Source organism: Diabrotica virgifera, chromosome 8, assembly GCF_917563875.1.
Source record: "Diabrotica virgifera virgifera chromosome 8, PGI_DIABVI_V3a".
In the NCBI taxonomy this organism is placed as follows: domain Eukaryota; kingdom Metazoa; phylum Arthropoda; class Insecta; order Coleoptera; family Chrysomelidae; genus Diabrotica; species Diabrotica virgifera.
In genome coordinates, this window is record NC_065450.1 from 98,445,335 (window position 1) to 98,467,289 (window position 21,955).

Here is a 21,955-nt window from a genome sequence, read left to right on the forward strand (position 1 = left end):
GCGATTATACGACACACTGTTATCTAAAAATATTCAAAAACTGAACGAAATATCCATCTCGTTCGTTGTTGATGACGACATCGCTGTCAAATGTTTACATCTCCTGCATAGCTTATGTGAATAAACTTTAGTGTCGTTTCAATTTTATAATTTAATATCATAATCATGTAACACAAAGGTTTTAACAACCATAAAGTGGGCTAATTTCAACTACAAGTAGAGTGTGTCACTGATGATGGTCTGACTAGACCGAAAATGTTCTGGAGATTTTGTAATACATTTAGATGAAGTTTTTTAAAATAAAATATTTAAAACAATTTTACACACGAAGTTTTTATTTTTTGTATGTTAGTTAAATTGTTAAATCTACCTAATCTCTAATCCAACTTCATATACTGGACATTGATTTCGTCACATTTCCGCGACAGTATTTCATCATTCTGGTGGTGATATAACAACATTAAACATCAGGCGCGGATGGAAATCCACATCGGTGGCGGAGAGTTATATTGAAGAACCCGTTCAAAACAAAATCAACATAATGTAGGTCTCAAAATTTAAATTACATCGAATACAACCAAATTAATAAGGAAATTGACGACAGGAACCTTATCAACCAGCGCAATCAAATTGTCTCCTGAAATTTATTTTAATAATAATAATTGTAATATTCAAAATATTCATGTATCAACAAAATAATTAATATATTTATTTTTTGTGTTACAAAATAAATAAATTTGAATATATTTGTTTGTTGTGATAGAAAAACCCATGTATACTACTCGCATTGAATTGCCATTATGATGCTCGTATTCTATTTTTAGTGCAATAGAGAATAATTGCAATGTAGAATTATCGCTGTTCCAATTAATATTATCCAGTTCAAAATCAAATGCTATGACACTCATTCAATTTAACAACACCAATGTTCAACTTTTAATTAAATCATTAGCTTCTAGTCACTATGTTTGGGAAACCCCATTCATTAGTTTCTTTTAGATTTAGTTGTGCACAGTCGTGTAGGGGTCGCGTAGAAAAAAACTTTTTAATTTGTTCAACTAATATACGAACTGACTGTTTTTTTTTATTCCAGGTGACATCACACAAAAAGGATATGAGAAGAAACGAACGAGACTGCTTACCCCCTACATTCCTAAACATAACCCAAGTAAGTTTTTCATTTCGTTTTTTCCGGCTCGGGAAAATTTAATGGCTGAATTAAACCAGTAAATTTCGTTGAAAAATTTTCTCTTTTATCTTGGAAAAGTTTTTTCTAGAAATTATGGCGGTTGCGGGTGGAGTGGTTTATTCCTTTAACGAGGGTAAACTTGGCGTTCATGATGATAAATACTAAAATAATGAAATTTTATAGGATATGTATTTTGGGATAAATAGATGTTATTTGGCTATATAAATAATGAGATTTATGTTTTGTTTTTAATTAATGCATTTGGAAATCAACAATAATAATCTGTCGTAACTCACAAAGAGACAAAAGACACGAAAAAAGTTTTCAGTAGTAATTACACGAGAGCTCTAAAATTACCGATTTCTATCCAGAGTGACACTTTGCCAGTTTTAATTTCACGACCCGAAGGGGAGTGAAATTATGTCAAAGTGTCACGAGGGCAAAACGAATCGATAATTTTCAAGAGGTCGAGTGTAATTCGGTAAGAGTATTTCACAAATAAACCCGTCTTTTTAAATCATTCTAACTAATATTTTATTGATATCTTCGCCTGAATATTTGCTAAACCTGTTCATGGTGTTCTCTTTGACAAGGTGTAAAACATTAATTGTTATTAATGTCACTGAATGTTCATTTTTGCGTAGCAACGAAGGGCATCTGACGTAATATACTTGAGGAGCAACTGAGCAAAACGCATTAAATCCAAAATATATAATTTTGAGTTATCGGCAAAGACTAATTGAATTATATCTAGTTAAAAGTAAATATTTTATTGACTATATAAATTTATTATTAACAATATTTTGACAGTAAGAATTTCTATAGTCAATAAAATATTTAATTTTAACTAGGTTTAATTCAATTAGTTTTTTGTCGATAACTCAAAATTATATATTTTGGATTTAATGCGTTTTGCTCAGATGCTTCTCACTTGACGACGGAAAATTATCAAAAATTATCGGGTATAATATCACAAGAGAGTGAGAAGAAATTGAAAATAATGCGACAGTTTTTCGAAAATTTGTTGTCTGGCAATAGACACGAGAGCCCGCAGGGCTCGAGTGGCTATTGCCCAATGACAACAAATTTGAGTAAAAATGAAGCATTATTTTTTTATTTATTCTTACTGTCGTGTGATATTCGTAAGATTATTTTTTAATACGTATATTATGGATATTTTCTTAAATGTGACAGTTGTCAAAACTAGGAAACTGGTTGCCATTAAACAGAAACAATCTACTTAAAAAAATTCTATCGGTAATTTTCTACAGTAGATAATTCTCAGTATAATTTTAATCTGATTGGACAGAATTAAACACGTGATCAAATATCTTACTATACGATTGCAAGTTAAAATCATCAAAAAATAATCGTTGTAATTTTTAATCTTGTAGGTTTTTATTGGTCAGAATCTCTATGAATGAAATAATCAAAAAAACATTATCAGTAGTAATTACATGAGAGCTCTAAATTATCGATTTGTATCCCGAGTGACACTTTAACAGTTTTAATTTTTTTTTTAATTCCAAATTATGTTAAAGTGTCACGAGGGCAAAACAAATCAGGAATTTTTAAGAGCTCGAGTGTAATTCGGTAAGACTATTTCATGAATAAAACTGTCTTTTTAAATTATTTTAACTTCTTCTTCTCGCCTTTTTTCCTTATGCCTATTACGGCGTCGGATTATGGTCGGTTGTTTCTTTTACCCATTTTCCACTCTATTATGTTCATAGCTAGGCCTTTCATTTCTTCCTTCGCTTTCCCTCGTGCATTTCCTATGTCCTCTATTTGATTCCTCCAATTCTTTCGGGGACGCCCACTTCTCCTTTTTGTCGTGTTTCCCATTTCTAGAATTTTCCTGAGCATCCTTTCTGGTTTCATTCTTATCACATGTCCATACCATTTTAGTTCATTTCTTATTCTGTCCTATTTTAATTTTCCTGCGATTTTTCTTAAGTGTTTCATATCCATGGCTTCTATTTTTGACTGATGTTTCTTCTGTATTGTCCAATTTTGACTTGCACAGATTATTACTGGTCTTGTTATTGTATTATGAATCTTCCTTTTCACTTCCATTTATAAATTTTTATGTCCTAGTATGGGTTTATTTAAGGCATAAAATATTCGTGTCGATTTGTTTCCTCTGTTAGCTATTTCAGCGTCTATTCTCCCGTCGTCAGTTATTATCCTTCGTAGGTATTCATAGGTTGATACTTTTTCTACTGTTATCTCATTGCACTTTGTGTCTTTTTTGTGTAGGTCCTCCTTGTTATTTATTATCATTGTTTTGGTTTTGTCTATGTTTATTTTCATTCCCATCATTTCAATTTTTTCAGTCCATATATTAAGGTTTTTCTTCATTTTATTTTTATTATTAGCTATAAGCACTATATACGTCATCTGCGTATAGTAGACTATTTATTTTTACTGGTTCCAAATTTCTGTAGCCGATTATGGTCCCCTATGGTCTTCTTGTCTCCTTGCTCTGATATTTTTTATTGTTCGGTCCATTATTATTACAAAGAGTAGGGGGCTGAGACTGTCGCCCTGTTTTAGTCCTTTGTCCATTAGAGACTCTTCTGACCGCTGACCTCCAATTTGTACTTTAGCTTTCACTACGTCGCATGTACTTTTGATAATCTTGATTAATTCTGTGGACAGAATTAAACACGTGATCAAATATCTTACTATACGATTGCAAGTTAAAATCATCAAAAAATAATCGTTGTAATTTTTAATCTTGTAGGTTTTTATTGGTCAGAATCTCTATGAATGAAATAATCAAAAAAACATTATCAGTAGTAATTACATGAGAGCTCTAAATTATCGATTTGTATCCCGAGTGACACTTTAACAGTTTTAATTTTTTTTTTAATTCCAAATTATGTTAAAGTGTCACGAGGGCAAAACAAATCAGTAATTTTTAAGAGCTCGAGTGTAATTCGGTAAGACTATTTCATGAATAAAACTGTCTTTTTAAATTATTTTAACTTCTTCTTCTCGCCTTTTTTCCTTATGCCTATTACGGCGTCGGATTATGGTCGGTTGTTTCTTTTACCCATTTTCCACTCTATTATGTTCATAGCTAGGCCTTTCATTTCTTCCTTCGCTTTCCCTCGTGCATTTCCTATGTCCTCTATTTGATTCCTCCAATTCTTTCGGGGACGCCCACTTCTCCTTTTTGTCGTGTTTCCCATTTCTAGAATTTTCCTGAGCATCCTTTCTGGTTTCATTCTTATCACATGTCCATACCATTTTAGTTCATTTCTTATTCTGTCCTATTTTAATTTTCCTGCGATTTTTCTTAAGTGTTTCATATCCATGACTTCTATTTTTGACTGATGTTTCTTCTGTATTGTCCAATTTTGACTTGCACAGATTATTACTGGTCTTGTTATTGTATTATGAATCTTCCTTTTCACTTCCATTTATAAATTTTTATGTCCTAGTATGGGTTTATTTAAGGCATAAAATATTCGTGTCGATTTGTTTCCTCTGTTAGCTATTTCAGCGTCTATTCTCCCGTCGTCAGTTATTATCCTTCGTAGGTATTCATAGGTTGATACTTTTTCTACTGTTATCTCATTGCACTTTGTGTCTTTTTTGTGTAGGTCCTCCTTGTTATTTATTATCATTGTTTTGGTTTTGTCTATGTTTATTTTCATTCCCATCATTTCAATTTTTTCAGTCCATATATTAAGGTTTTTCTTCATTTTATTTTTATTATTAGCTATAAGCACTATATACGTCATCTGCGTATAGTAGACTATTTATTTTTACTGGTTCCAAATTTCTGTAGCCGATTATGGTCCCCTATGGTCTTCTTGTCTCCTTGCTCTGATATTTTTTATTGTTCGGTCCATTATTATTACAAAGAGTAGGGGGCTGAGACTGTCGCCCTGTTTTAGTCCTTTGTCCATTAGAGACTCTTCTGACCGCTGACCTCCAATTTGTACTTTAGCTTTCACTACGTCGCATGTACTTTTGATAATCTTGATTAATTATGTGGATACTTCCAAGTCCTTTAAGCATTTCCATATTTTCTCTCTATCTATTGAATCGAAAGCAGCTTTCAAGTCTATGAGTGTTATGAACAACTCTTCTTCTTCTTCTATTTTTCTCTCTCGCAGTCTTCTTAAATTGAATATGTTGTCATTAGTCTGTCTTCCAGGTCAGAATGCTCCTTGTTCTTCTTCCAGATTTAGTTTACATATTGTATAAGTCTTTTTTCCACTATTTTTGTGTATATTTTATAAGTAACTTGAGCTAGGCAGATTGCTGTATAGTTCTCACAAAGAGTTTCATCACCTTTCTTATATATTGGTAGTATTAAATTGTTTTCCCAATCATTTGGGATCTTTTTCTCCTTCCATGCATCTTCGCATATTGTTCATAGCCAGTCTTTCCCTTTCTCTCCTAAGTACTTGATCATTTCTGCTGCAATTTCATCCTCCCCTGGAGCTTTACCGATCTTCAATTTTCGTATCGCTTCTACCAGTTCTTCTCTTGAAATCTCTCTTAATTGTTCCCCCATGTCGTTTGTTTCTCTCAGCCTTTCCTGCGGTGTACTTCCAAATTTTTCTTCATAGTGTTCCCTCCATGTTTCCAAAATTTCCAGCGTGTCTGTCCTTAATTTATTTTCTTTATCTTTTATTGCTCTGATTTCTTTTTTCTTACTTGTTCTTAATTTTCTTATCCTAGTCCAATAAATGACCAAATAAAGCATTCAGCTGGAAACTCATTCTGCGAAGCTCTTAGAGCAGCTGAAGATAGAGACCAATGGAGAAACATTGTTAGGAATATTGGAAGAAATCACGATCCTCAGTAATGGTGAAACGACAAGAGAGAGAGAGAGAGAGAGAGTCCAATAAATTTACTACTTATTTTTCGTTTATATCTTCTCCAAATTTTCTCCAAATTTCTTTTTTCGCTTCTTTCACCGCTGCTTTCGCTATATTTCTGTTTTCTATATAGTTTTCTCTGTCGGGTTGTATTTTTGTTTTATGATATTTTTTCCATGCTGTTTTCTTTTCTTTAATCTTTTCTTTTTCATTAGAGTTCCACAATTCCGTTCTTTTCCTATGTTTATTTATTACTATTTTTCCGCATGCCTCTTCCGCTGTATTCACTATAATTTCTTTGAAAGCTTTCCATTTTTCTTCCATTGTCCTCCTCTGTTTTTTTCCTTTATTTTATCAAATTCTGTATCTGTGTCTTTTTCATATTTTTCTTTGATTTCTTTGTTTTTAATTTTGTGTATTGCTATTTTCTTATACTCTTGTATTCCTTCTTCACTTATTGTACTAATTATACAATCGGCTACTACCTACCATCTTGTGGTTTGATTCTCTTTCGGTTTCCGTTTTTGTTTCAATTTTTTGTATTGCTTTTGTTAAATCTTGGGGGTAGACAATATAGTTTATCAGGCTTTTAGCATTTTGTTCCTCTGCCACGAATATTTATTTGTTCTCCATTTTTTGGTTCCAGTATGTATTTCCTATTTTTATTAAATTATTCTTTCGACAGAATTAATTTTATTTCCATTTCTGTTTAATACTTCTTCCCCATATTTGCCCATGCATCAAATTCCTCTGTTAACATCATTACCAATTCTGACCTTCCAGTCCCCCATTATTATTACAGGTTCGTAATCCTCTTTTGCCTCATCCAGTTCATTTTGCAATTTTCTGTAGAATTTTATAATTTCTTCTTCTGGTGTACCTTCTACTGGCCCGTAAATTTGAATGATGTTGATTTTTACATCTAATTGTATTAATGATATTATTATTCTTGAGTTGACGGCCTTAATCTTGATTACTTTTAGGTCATTTGAGATTATTATTGCAACCCCTTCCTTTGCCCTGTCTTCCGTCCCCACTCCTGAGTAATAAAGTGTATTTATCTGACATTTTTCAACTTCCTTTCTTTTTCTTTAATTTCACTTAGTCCTAGCATTTTTAGTTGCTATTCATCCATTTCTTCCATTAGTTCCACCTCTTTTCCAGTTAGGGATGTTATATTCCAAGTACCCATTCTTATATTTTGTTTTATCATCTCCGTACCTGATAAGTTATTACAGTCATCATTTACATCATTACTACCTTTATCATTATTTTCTCTCTTTCCATTATTACCATTTTTGTTACTATTTCTATTTTCATTATTATCACCGTCTCTCTTATTGCCTGTATTCCCATTATCAACATCGATATCATTTCCTTCCTTAACCCCATTATTATTCTACTGGATAAGGAAATGAGTCAATACTTGCAATCTTATAGTTTGTATGTTGTTTATTAGTTGTTATACAATCATGGGGCAACCGGTTTCGAAGCTTACATTTTATGCCCAGTGTGTATCTTCACTCCCAGTACATAGTCTTCACATATACAAACTACTAGCTAAAATTAACAAAAAGACAAAAATGTACATACATATTGTAACGAAAGAGTTTCGAATCGGCGCAATAAACAGTCCCCGGCTTGGGAGAATTCCAACCGTCGGAATAACAGTAGCCGTGACGTCACAGAAGCGACGGCGCTGTGAGTGAAGATCTCCAGAATATTCATTAGGCCGAGGGATATGTAGACATTTCGAGAACAGGACCTATTGGCTATTTAAGCGGAGCGCGCTGTTATTAGAGTTTAGTCTTAAGCTAAAGTTTGTAAAGTAAACTTGTATAAATAAAAAATAAAGTCGTATATAAATTACGAACCGCTAGTTTTATTGTAATTAGAAGTAATTACACTAATCACGCTACAGTTGGTGTCGGTGTTCGGTTAACTTAGTGCGATATAAATAAGTGAATTACAGAGAGACTTTAAAAGACTTTTGAACTTTATTCGTCGGGAATAACCGGAGTGCGTTAATTGTTCGGTATTCGGAAAGACTTTAAAAGAGTTTTGGACTTTATTCGTCGGGAATAGTTAAAGTGCGTTGATTGTTCGGTATTCGGAAAGACTTTTAAAAGACATTTTGGAAAGTACGTGTGTGCCGACCAAAGATGTTGCTACGAGAACTTACAGTAAAACAGCTCCGTGAACAGCTCGAGGAACGGGATCTGGACAGCAGTGGGCTCAAGATAGTCCTACAAGCACGACTCGAGGATGTCCTCACGAAGAACGGAGAAGACCCAAAGACGTTCCACTTCCAGTCAGCAGAACAAGCAATCTTATCGAAATTAAAAACTGTTTCTGAAACGATTGATGATACTTCTAAGATAAGCAACGAGAAATTTGAAAGTGTTTCTCAAAAGATCGATGAAACTTCTAGACAGAACAACGAGAAATTTGAAAGTGTTTCTCAAAAGATCGATGAAACTTCTAGAAAAAGCGACGAGAAACTTGAAGAAGTTAGTAGAAAAAGCGACGAGAAATTCGAAAATGTTGCTAAAAGATTCAATGAGACTTCTCAAATAATTAAAGAGGTCTGTAGGCAAAACAACGAAAAACTAGAAGAAGTTTGTAAACAGAACAATGAGAAATTTGAAGAAGTTTCTAGAACATTCGATAAGATGCAGAAAAGTGTAGAGACCGTAGAAGAAAAGATCAAACAGCTAGAGAGCAGGATAACCGATACAAAAGTACAACCATCAGTTAATGCAGCAACGTTAGATCCTTTAGTGAAAGATGAACTACCGAGAGACGAAACGTCGCATAATATGAGATTCAAATTACCACCATTTGATGGAAAGTCCTCTTGGTCCATATATCTTAGACAGTTTGAAGCTATTGCGACCGCCAATCATTGGACCGAACAAGAAAAGGCTGTTTCCTTGACTGCTGCTTTACGAGGTGATGCTGCAGATATATTAAGGTCAATTCCCAAGGGTCAAGAAAATTGTTACCAGACCTTGTTCACTCGTCTAGAAAAACGCTACGGAGATGCCCATCTACAACAAGTATACAAAGCACAACTGCGAAGTAAAAGTCAACGAGCAAGTGAGAATCTGCAAGAATTTGAAGCAGATGTGGCTCGTGTGGTGCGGTTGGCTTATCCAGAGGTGCCAGACAGCGTTTTAGAAGAAATTGCAGTAGATACCTTCGTCAATGGGCTGAAAGATAATGAACTACAGAAAGCTTTACGACTAGCAAGACCGAAAGTTTTAGATGAAGCACTTGCTATTGCCTTGGAACACGAAGCAGCTAGCCAAGCTTCACGAAACAATCGAGTAATAGCCGTGGAAAAAGGCGATAAGAGAAAAGATGAACGTTTGGTGGAAATGGTACGGAGGGTGATTCGTGACACGATGCCGAAGAGACGCGTGAAGAGGGCTGGAAGAGTTCGTTCAAATACAGATGCTTCCTCGATACGGCCATGCGGTGAAAGTTGTAATCACCGGCTTAAAGTAGAGGAACAGCGTTGCCCTGTGAGACGAACTACCGTAGTAAATGAACAATGGCAGCCCCAACAGTTACAACACGCCCAAGAAGATGATCCATGTATAAAAAGAGTATTGGATTGGATGAGTCGAGGTGAGAGACCTAGTTGGCAAAACATTAGTGCATGTAGTCCGGAAGTCAAGGGCTACTGGAGCCAATGGAATTGCCTGATACTAAAAGATGATCTTTTGTACAGAACCTTTGAGAACGATGATGGTACACAATCTAAGCTTCAGTTGATTGTACCTAAAAGTAAAGTGTCAGAAGTATTGCGTCAGTTGCATGACGGTACATCAGGTGGACACTTTGGTATTACGAAGACTCTGCAAAAGGTTCGAGAACGGTTCTATTGGGTGAACTGTAAAGATGATGTAAGAAGATGGTGCCGGAAATGTGAACTGTGTGCATCCGGTAATGGTCCAGTTGGTAAAAAGAGAGCACCCATGAGACAGTATAATGTTGGCAGTCCTATGGAAAGAGTAGCAATCGACATTGCAGGTCCATTTCCAGAAACTGATGCTGGAAATAAATACATCCTGGTAGCCATGGATTATTTTACGAAATGGACCGAGGCCTATGCATTACCAAATCAAGAAGCTGTTACCGTTGCAGAGGTACTTGTTAAAGAATTATTCAGCCGATTTGGTGTTCCCTTGGAGATCCACTCCGACCAAGGGCGAAACTTTGAGTCAGCTCTTTTCCAAAACGTTTGTAAATTGATTGGTGCCAATAAGACCAGAACAACACCCCTGCATCCTCAATCAGATGGGATGGTCGAGAGGATGAACCGAACGATGGGTAAACACTTGTCCAAAGTTGTATCTGAACATCAGCGAGATTGGGACCAACACATTCATTTATTCCTGATGGCCTACCGCTCGGCCGTAAATGAAACTACAGGTCAAACACCAACCTGCCTGATGTTGGGTCGTGAAGTTCGTTTGCCCTGCGACCTAGAGTTTGGCCGCAGACCTTCTGAGGAACATGTTGCAGGCGAAGAATACGTCGACCGCCTGAAGTTACGAATGAACAACATTCATGAACTTGCCCGACAACACATCCAGATAGCCAGTGACAGAATGAAAGATCAATATGATTCTCGATGCAAGAATGAAAGCTTCGAAGTAGGTGATCTTGTCTGGCTTTATAATCCACAACGTCGTCGCGGCTTGTGTCCTAAACTGCAAAGACAATGGGAAGGTCCGTATGAAGTTAAGAAGAAAATAAATGACGTAATATACAGAATTAAGAAGTTGCCAAACGGTAAACCAAAAGTTATTCACATAAATCGTCTTGCACCATATGCTGGCTCAAATGAAACAGAAGAAGCCCGAGTCCTCCAACAGGAGATGAAAGACGCCGCACAGCCAAGTTTTAATCAATTTATGTCAAATTACGCAGTGAGAAAGAGTGCTAGATTCGGCGTGACCACAGAAGTTCAGCAAGATCTGTTTGGTGTTCCAGAAAACGTCTCTCTAGCCCACTGTGTTGCCCAAGACCTCGAGATGACCAAAGGAATCTCGTCCGTATTCAATAGAAAGTTCGGCCGCCTGGACGAGTTAAGAAATCAACAACCTAAAATTGGAAGAGTACTGCGATTGGAAGATGGTCCTCGATCTTTGCTGTATATGGTGACCAGGAAGTCTTATACGGACACGCCAAGCTACGAGAACATATGGCGTGCTCTAACTAATTTGAAGAAAATCGTGTGTAATTATGACATCAAAGATTTGGCTTTACCAAAAATAGGCCATGCAGTAGAAAATCTGGATTGGAAGATTGTGAGAAGCATGCTTGAGGTGGTCTTCAGAGAAACTGGCGTACGAATTACTGTGTGTTGCATGAACCCGAAGATGTCGGATCCTTCAAAGACAGTAGACTGTTATTTCTTCTTGAAGGGTGTATGCAAAGCTGGAGAGTCGTGTAGATTCCGCCATCCTGAGCCTTCATCTAGAGTTGCTGATCGGGACGCTCAGATCTTAAGAGGGGAGCAGTGTAACGAAAGAGTTTCGAATCGGCGCAATAAACAGTCCCCGGCTTGGGAGAATTCCAACCGTCGGAATAACAGTAGCCGTGACGTCACAGAAGCGACGGCGCTGTGAGTGAAGATCTCCAGAATATTCATTAGGCCGAGGGATATGTAGACATTTCGAGAACAGGACCTATTGGCTATTTAAGCGGAGCGCGCTGTTATTAGAGTTTAGTCTTAAGCTAAAGTTTGTAAAGTAAACTTGTATAAATAAAAAATAAAGTCGTATATAAATTACGAACCGCTAGTTTTATTGTAATTAGAAGTAATTACACTAATCACGCTACAATATAAAACATAAAAACAACTATGTCTAGGTTGTGACTAAAACATACAATAAAGCAAAACAACTGTGGAGTATTGAACTTAGTGTTCCATAGAGTGTATATTGGGACAAAATTCTGCTATTGGGAGTGACCAGTCTGATGGAAATTGCTTGGTATATAATTTAATATATACTTCCATCAATCCTTAAGTGGTTAAGGGCTGATGGAGTCTATACAAGAGGGTATATGATCAAAATACACATAAAGTTTTTTGTAATAGGTATGTACTTACATATCAGTATTTGGAACTGTTCTACAGCCAAAGATATTTTCGGAAGTCACCAGCCTCATCATAAGGCAGACTAGTTTAATTCTAAATCTTGTGTTGTAGTGTAGATGATAGATCGTTTTTGTTGCTACAGTTGTTTTTTGTCTCAAAACTTTTTAAATGCAGTTGTTTTTATTTTGTGTTTAATGTTTGTTAAGGTGTAAAAACATTTAAATTTAAAACTGGGATATCACTCATAAATTTACATGCACAAAATTTTTAAAAAAGAGGTTTCATAGGATGCCATGGAGATTTTCTATTTTTTCTCTATTTTTTATATTATTATTATTTTTCTCTATGTTTTTCTCATTTTTATCATTATCCATGTTACCGCCATTATTACCCTCATTTCCGCAATCATTTTTATTATTGACATATTGACATAATTTCACTCCCCGTCGCGACGGGGTCGTTAAATTAAAACTGTCACTCGGGATACAAATCAATAATTTTAGAGCTTTCGTGTAATTCGATAAGATTATTTCATGAATAAAACTGTTTTTAAATCATTTTAACTAATATTTAATTGATATCTCCCGCTCAATATTTGATAATCTTGTTCATGGTATTCTCTTTGACAAGGTCTAAAACATGAATTGTCATTAATGTCACTGAATGTTCATTGTTACGTATCAACGAAGGGCATCCGACGTAATACTTGACGACGCACGGGAAATTATGGAAAAAAATTCCCGCTGTAAATTTTATTATTGTAGTTTTCTATTCTTCAGAATATCTATGCATGAAATAATCAGTAGTAATTACACGAGAGCTCTAAAAATGATCGATTTGTATCCTTCACAACTCTCTTACTCTCTTTCTATTAGATTTTTCAGTATTGTTCCACACACCCAACTCAATGATTGCTGACACCCGGTAATTTTCAAAGTTATCTTTGCTGCTCTATATTTTTATTAGTTTTATGCTCTATTTATATAGGTAGATTTTATTGTAAATAAGCAAATTTTTTAAATAATTTTGTTAATTATTTTATATTTCTTAGAATATTTTTTATCTACTTTCTTGTTAAACTCACCATATTTTTATGTTGTTTACCGATCGTTATTTAATTTTATTAAAATAAAATCAATAACAACGTTCTAGGTCTTTGGTCACTTTAAATTTATTATACTCCCATTTTGTTCTTCTCTTGGAATCCTTTTGTTTTAGTTCAAGATTTAAGAGGGAGTATTGATTGCGTCTCATAATCTATTAGATATTTCAGTAAACTGCAGATACCCTTTTTTATCCTATCTCAGCGGGATATAATTCTTTTGATCTGGCTGCCTTTTAGGATTTCTCATTTGACATAAAGTAGGAGACGACAAAAATAGAGATTTATTAATACCTTCCTTGAGAAGGAATTTTCTTAAACCACCGTAGTAAAAGTTGCTCAATAATTATTGGATATGCTTATATGCTGACATACATTTTAGAGGTGTTTATTTGCGTTTAATTTTAAATTCACACATTGTTTTTCCGTTTTTATGGCGCTGTAAAACTAAATACAGAACAAATTATAAAAGTAGAAATCATTCAACAAAAGTTTTTAGAATATCTCGAATAACTCAAGTTCTTGTTGTCATACTTGTCAATGGTATTACTCATATATTAATTAAAAAATGTATGTACAGAATTAAATGTAAAAAACAAATTAAATATTTTTTATTGCTTTACAGCTATTTTTAGCAAGATTAAAACAAAACGCATTTTTTAATAATAAATCTCAATATTTTTTAGCCAATTGTTCCCAAATTACGCCTTTTAATAATATTTATTTAAATGATCACGTTTTCAGCTTAATTTTTTGCATTTTCTGTATTTCTTAGTATAATATTCTATTTTCTGCTTCAGTGATTATCTGTTGATTAACTACGTTATTTAAAAAACTGTAACAAAATAATTATATTCTTCATAAACTAATAAATATTGAAGGGGAATGTTTAGATTATTATTAACAATTGAATGCAAATGTATATCTTCTTTCTCTTCAGCCTAACACCGTATATCTGCACTGTATTTTAAATGTGCCTAGGTTATGGTTATGTTGATTATCTTTAACTTGTTTTCTTTCTATTTTACCATATTATCTACAAATAAGCGAGCAGAATGAAACTGTCTGTGTTACGCAAATTTCATTTAAATCAAACTACAAATAAGATTGTGGTGAGTTAAAACATGATAGCATATTTTTTATTTATTTATTATTATTTAACGGTATAGTAGTACCAGCTATCTAAGAAACTCATTAATATTCAGCTCAGCGGAGTTCTATTGTTCGACGTGTGAAATTACATAAACAGATTATTATTTCATAAAGCAGGTAGATGACCCCTTGTTTATGGAATTCCGCACCTCGAACACTTTCACCCCGCTTAGCTGAATATTAATGAGTCTCTTAGATAGCTGGTACTACTTTAATAACTTTTTTGAAATAATTTTTAGTTATTATTTTTTAATAATAAATTAGTAATACACTAATCTAAATCGTCTATACAATGTAGAATCTTTTATCAGGATTCGCACCATATTTTTATTATTAAAAATTATTCTGCAAGTTTACAAACCTAGACAACATTTTTGAATTCAAAATTACACTTGATATGCAGCTCGACTGATATTTTATTGTATAGGAATGTATATCTATAATAATTATTTTTAATGTTATAACAACAAAAGTCGATAGTTAATTCTTAACCAAAATTTACATTCTTGACAAACCATATAGTAGACCGGTCTAGTTAGACTCAAAAATAGGAGTGAGGTTACAATAATTACCATCAAGCTGAAAATTGACAGGATTGTTCAAAATATTATCATAAATAAAATCTAAAAAGTCCTCATAAATCCAATCCGAGCTAAAAAAATGTACGCGGGGTCAAAGGTCACCAAATATGGTTTTTAGCAATTTTCAGCGAAACGGTAAGTTTTATCATAAAATTAGTTCTAACAAAAAATGTAGATTAGATAATTATCTACAAAAAATATTTTAATACTTTTTTTCGTAAGAGCCACGGTTTTTGAGATACAACGATTCAAAGAGTTGAAAGAGTTCTAATCGTCATAATATGTAGGTATTAGTACACCACATAGGTAGATATATTATACATCACTGAAGCTGTAATACAAGTAAACATAATATTCTATCGTCAACTTAACTTATATTACACATAATAATATAAGATATTATAAATATGATAATGTTTCTACTCTACAGTTTGAGGTCTACCGAGGGATGCAATGTAAACATAAGCTGTATTATATTACAGTCATCATCATTCTCTTTGCCTTATCGCTATGCGGGGTCGGCTTCCCTAATTGCATTTCTCCACACAATTCTATCTTGGGCCATATCAATGTTAATCCCCTTTACCAACATGTCCTGCCTTATCGTCTCCCCCCAGGTCTTCTTTGGTCTTCCTCTCCTACTCCTTCCAGGAATCTGCACTTCAGCTATTCTTCGTATTGGGTGGTTAACGTCTCGACGTTGAACATGACCAAAAAATCTTAACCTATGCTCTCTCATTTTGGCATCAATTGGTGCCACACCTAGACTTCCCCTAATATACTCATTTCTAATTTTATCCTTCTTTGTCACTCCACTCATCCATCTAAGCATTCTCATTTCCGCCACATGCATTCGCTGCTCCTCTTTCTTTTTCACTGCCCAACATTCAGTTCCGTACATCATAGCTGGTCTTATGGCTGTTTTATAGAATTTTCCCTTCAGCTTCATTGGAATTTTTCTGTCACACAACACACCACTCGCTTCTTTCCACTTCATCCATCCAGCCCTAATTCTACTGCATGCATCTCCATCTATTTCTCCATTACTCTGTAATACCGATCCTAGGTACTTAAAACTATTGCTTTTTACAATCATTTCACCATCCAAAGATACCATTTTATTTGTAGTAGCTCCATCTTTAAATGAACATTCCAAATACTCTGTTTTTGTCCTACTAAGTTTTAAACCTCTTTCCTCCAGAGCTTGTCTCCACTGTTCCAGTTTTTGTTCTAAGTCTCTTTCACTATTTCCTACTAACACGACATCATCAGCATACATTAAGCACCATGGAATGTTACCCTGTATTTTCGCTGTTATCTGGTCCAAAACTAATGAGAATAAATACGGACTAAGCACAGAACCTTGATTCAATCCTACTTTCACATGAAATTTATCAGTCTCTCCCACACCTGTCCTAACACTAGTCGTTAGTCCCTCATACATATCCCTCACAATCTTTACATATTCACCAGGGACTCCTTTCTTATTGAGTGTCCACCACCGAATCTCTCGAGGAACTCTATCATATGCTTTCTCAAGATCAATGAATACCATATGAGCGTTTGTTTCTTTACTCCTGTATTTTTCCATCAACTGCCTTATAATGAAAATTGCATCTGTTGTTGATCTACCCTGCATAAATAGGCTATTGATTATATTCAAAATAAGATAGCTAAAAGGAACTACAACGTTAACGGGGTTTTATTATTTCATATAGCCAATGGACATCTATATATGAAAAAACCGCGGAGTGCTACCATTTAAAGGGGTGCGTGATTGAGAAATGGGTGAATTAGTCCCTGGGCACAGGTTGCATTAGGGTGAGTTCTATGCACTTTTGGTACAAACATACCTACATAAAAATTGTTCCTGGTTAAATTTCCTATCTACATATCACTTTTTAAACTCAATGATACTTTTTTTTTACAAAAATATATTCAAAAGAAAAAGCACAAAGGAACCCAAAAGAAAGAAATTTTGTTTTTTGTCCCATAACTTTTGTCCACGAGGATATAGATATAGACATTGCTTTACAGAAAAAAAACCTACATATTTCTTCTTTAAAATTTTGTTTAGTAGAGGTAATTAAGATTTATAGTTTTCGAGATATGATTTTTCAAAGTTCGCCACTCACAGCAATTTTGGGCCATTTTCCTTGTTATTTCGCAAATATTGTTCTGTAACTTTTTTCTACGTAACTTTAGGTATATGCAATGGTACACCTAATAGGAACAGAAATGAATTAAATTTAAAATGGCCTACTGTATAACGTTGTTCGACTTTTTCTTTTTGAAAGAAATTATGGTTTTTCAAGGTTTTATACTTTTAACGATTTTTTATAATATAATATAAAAATAAAATAATATTATATATTATATAATATTATATTATATTATATATTATATAATACCTAATATAACAAAATATTATTTTTTACGATTATTTTTGAAATTTCTCATTATAACTTTTTTTCTTCTACATTTTGGTATATATTATATATTATATAATAAAAAAAGCTTATTTTGTTTACTTTAAAATGGTGTATTACAAAAAACTCTAGGATTATTTTTAAATAAGATATTATTTTTCAAAATGTAATAAGTACTTGCAACGATTTTTGATTTTAGGATTATTTTTTAAATTTCTCATTATAACTTTTTTTTCTTGTACGTGAATATACTATATATTGCTCAATAAAGTGGGCTTATTTTTTGTTCTTTAAAATGGTGTATCATCTATATTTAAATAATGGAAACCGAGTGATTCTTTGATATTTTTTTACCTGTATTATTTAAAATTATTTCTTTTACAAAAATTACATAAACATTATTCTTAGAAAATATCACTTTAGTTAAAATTATTTAAACGTTGACATTTAAAAAATTTTCAATATCAAAGCCCATCTCTTCGTTAGCATTAGCTTTAATATCTTCCTCTGACATTTCAGTTATCTTAGAGTTTCCACAATTAGTACCCATGCACATGCACCCTTTGCAGAATTTTGAACAACTAATTCCTATCTTCCTACAACCGCAGTTTTTTGTACATCCTTTGGTACATTTACATGCTATTTTTTCAAGCAAAGCTTGTGGTGCAGGCGCTTTGACAGTAAATATTGGAATTAATCCATATTTTGAAGTTTGCCCGGCCGAGTCAAGTGGATCCAAAGTATTACCTATAAAAAATAAGATTCAATCATAACACACACAATCACATAAAAAAGTTGTAATGAGAAATTTAAAAAATAATCCTAAAATCAAAAATCGATGCAAGTACTTATTACATTTTGAAAAACCATATCTTATTCAAAAATAATCCTAGAATTTTTTTATAATACACCATTTTACAGTAAACAGAATAAGCTTTCTTTTTTATTATAATATAATATATACCTAAATGTCGAAAAAAAAAAGTTATAATGGGAAATTTAAAAATAATCGTAAAAAATATAAAAACTCGTTAAAAGTATAAAATCTTGAAAAAGATAACCTCTTTAAAAGAAGTCGGACAACATTTAACAGTAGAACATTTTAAAGGTAATTGATTTCTATTCCTCTTACATGTAGCATTGCATATGCCTAAAGTTGCGTAGAAAAAAGTTACAGAACAATATTTGCGAAATAACAAGGAAAATTGCCCAAAATTGCTGTTAGCGGCAAACTTTGAAAAATCATATTTCGAAAACTATAAATCCTAATGACCTATACCAAACATAATTTTAAAGAGAAAATATGTAAGTTTTTTTCCTGTGAAGCAATGTCTATACCTATATCTCCGTGGACAAAAGTTATGGGACAAAAAACAAAATTTCTTTCTTTTGGGTTTCTTTGTGCTTTTTCTTTTCAATATATTTTTGTAAAAAAAGTATCCTTGACTATAAAAAGTTATATTTGGATAGGAAATTTAACCAGGAACAATTTTTATGTAGACGTGTTTGTAGCAAAAGTTCATAGAGCTCACCCTAATGTAACCTGTGCCCAGGGACTAATTCACCCATTTCTCAAAAACGCACCCCTTTAAATGGTAGGACTCAGCGGTTTTTTCATATATAGAGATTCATTGACCGTATGAAATAATAAAACCCCGTTAACGTTGTAGTTCCTTTCTATAGTACATAATCAATAGCCTAAAAGCCAAATTGATTCTCGGATATTTCGGTCTCTTCACGTATCCGTCGATCAATTACTCTTTCCCATATTTTCATGGTGTGGCTAAGCAGTTTTATAGCCCTGTAGTTTGTACATTGTATATCTCCCTTGTTTTTGTAAACAGGTACCAGTATACTGCTTCTCCATTCGTCTGGCATTTGTCCAACTACCATAATTCTATTAAATAGACCTGCTAGCCACCTTGTTCCTGTCTCTCCCAATGCTCTCCATACTTCCCCAGGAATATCATATGGTCCTACCGCTTTTCCTTTCTTTATTTTTTGAAGCGCTTGAGCCACTTCCTCGTTGGTTATTTTGGTGACCATTGCTGCTACTGTCTCCGTTGACTCTACAGGCTGTCTGTCAAATTCTTCATTTAATAAGCTGTCAAAGTACTTTCTCCATCTCTTTTTGACATCCCTTTCGTGAACTAGTATTTTATTATTTTCATCTCGGATACACCTAATCTGATTAAAATCTTTTGCTTTCTTTGCTCTCTGTTTGGCTATTTTATATATCTTCGTTTCGCCTTCCCTGGTATCAAGTTGATCGTATAGGTTTGAATACGCTTCTGCTTTAGTTTTTGCTACTGCTACTTTCGCTTCCTTTTTGGCGACCATATAGTTCTGAAGATCTATGTCCGATCTGGTTTCTTGCCACTTTTTATATAATTTTCTCTTCTCTTTTATTTTTCCTTGTACTTCATTTGACCACCACCAAGTCTCTTTATCCTCAAACTTCTTTCCTGACGTTTTCCCAAGTATTTCAATAGCCGTCTCTCTAATAATATTGGCCATTTTTCTCCAAATTGTGTTAGGGCTTCCTTTCATGTTCCAACATATTTTTTCTACTATTCTTTCCCTGAATAGACCTTCCTTCTCATCTTTTAGCATCCACCACTTGATTTTTTGTGGTCCTCTCCGATATTTTTGTTTAGTTTCGCTTTTTACTTCGATGTCCAGAACAAGCAGCTTATGTTATTGGCTTACTGTCTCACTAACTATTACCTTGCAGTCCTTGCATTCACGTATGTCTTCTTTCCTTATCATGAAGTAGTCTATTTGGGATTGATGTTGTCCACTTTTGTAGGTAATAAGTTGAGTTTCTCTCTTTTTAAAGAATGTATTAACAATCGCCATATCCAATGCTGTTGCTAATTCTAGCATGTCATCTCCAGCTTCATTTCTAGTTCCAAAGCCTAATCCCCCATGTATTGTTTCATATCCTGTCTTGGCTTGGCCCACATGTGCATTGAAATTACCTCCTATTATAACTTTCTCCTCCGCTGTATTCTGTATTATATTACAGTGCCAACAAAAAAATCTTTACAAAGTGAATGTAACGCGCAAATAATAAGAAAAAATATTTTAATTTTATGGCTTATTCCCAACAAAAATAGTAAATTCATATGACAAAGTATTAACTTATAATAATTCTTCTTACTTATGCGTCTTATTCAATTTGTAAAGATGGGTTTTGTCGGAATAAACACGTTCTATCGGTACGTCGGCTAATTTAATCACCCTACCTATTCTTTTCTCAGAAGGGTTTGAACATCATAATGACAGCCAACTTTCTAGGCAAAATGTTTATTGCTAAGTACTAATAAACATTTCAATATACAATAAACTTTATGCAAATTTAGCTTGTTTACTATTATGCAAATTATACCTTTATCTGCCTGGGTGGCGAAATCCTTCAGGTAGATGATTAACAGTAGACACCCTCGAGGTATTAATTAGTCTTGAGTACTACTCCGGAGTGAAAATACGTGTTAAACCTATGTATATTACTTGAATGTGCTGAAGTTTAAAAAAAACTAATTCAACTCCACAAGAAGTTATTTCCAACGGAATTAGCTTTCTTCTCTCTATGTATGGAGCGCCTAAAAAAACTACGTGCTTAGTTAAGTTTTGATATGCATGTTTCTTTAAAAATACTCGAAATAAAAACCAGTGCAATTATCTTGTCTTCCTCCAACCTCAGCGGCTGCTCATCAACATCTTTTTCGGGTATATTACCAAGCTCAAGTGTGGCTTGGTTGTCGGCTAGATCCAAAAGACTGGGGATGGAAATTAGTCGATAGTTCATTAGAACCAATTCAAACTTTACTCCCACCTGCGCCGGAAAAACTCCGGAACACAATTTTTTTGCAACTGTAAAAAGGGATGTAGCGCTAAATATGGTTGCAAAAAAGTTGGATTGTTTTGTTCGGTAGCATGCACTAATTATCAAAACCGGTCGTGCTCCAATGCTGAATCACCAACAATTGCGGATTCATTTGATTCTATCGAGGAGCCATGCGATGTGTCATTATTGGGGCAATTTACTTGCACTCAGGATGAACAAGAAGAAGAAGAACAAAAAGAAGAAGAAGAAGAAGAAGAAGAAGAAGAGGAACTAGAAGGTGAGGAAGAGCAAGGAGAAGAGGAAGCAGAAGTATTAGAAAATTAAGAACCAGCTGGATAAATTTCCCTTATACCGCTTTTTATAACTTTTATCATTTTTAACTTTTGCCAATATCAATTATTCAATAGCTTCAAATTAAACAGAATCATAACAGATCCGAGGAATAGGCCTACTGGGGAAACCACGTTAACAAAACGCGCTAAGAACACTACCTCAAAGGTGGTGTGGAAACGTGTGCTCATATTATGACGATTACAACTTTTTGAATCGTTCTTTCTGAAAAACGGTGGCTCTTAGGAAAAAGGTAATAAGACATTTTTTATAGATAATTAATTATCTAATCTACATTTTTTATTAGAACTAATTTTATGATAAAACTTAATAGCTAAAAACTATATTTGGTGACCTTTGACCCCG

At 33.8% G+C, this 21,955-nt stretch overlaps 1 protein-coding gene across 1 annotated transcript in view; it reads left to right on the forward strand.

The window, feature by feature from the left end:
- Positions 1-21,955, forward strand: part of LOC114342607 (disco-interacting protein 2) — a 1,011,532-nt gene that overhangs the window by 673,622 nt on the left and 315,955 nt on the right. Inside the window, exon 3 of the mRNA XM_050658584.1 lies at positions 1,094-1,168. Coding sequence (XP_050514541.1) covers positions 1,094-1,168 — 75 coding nt within the window. The remainder of the gene's footprint in view (positions 1-1,093; positions 1,169-21,955) is intronic.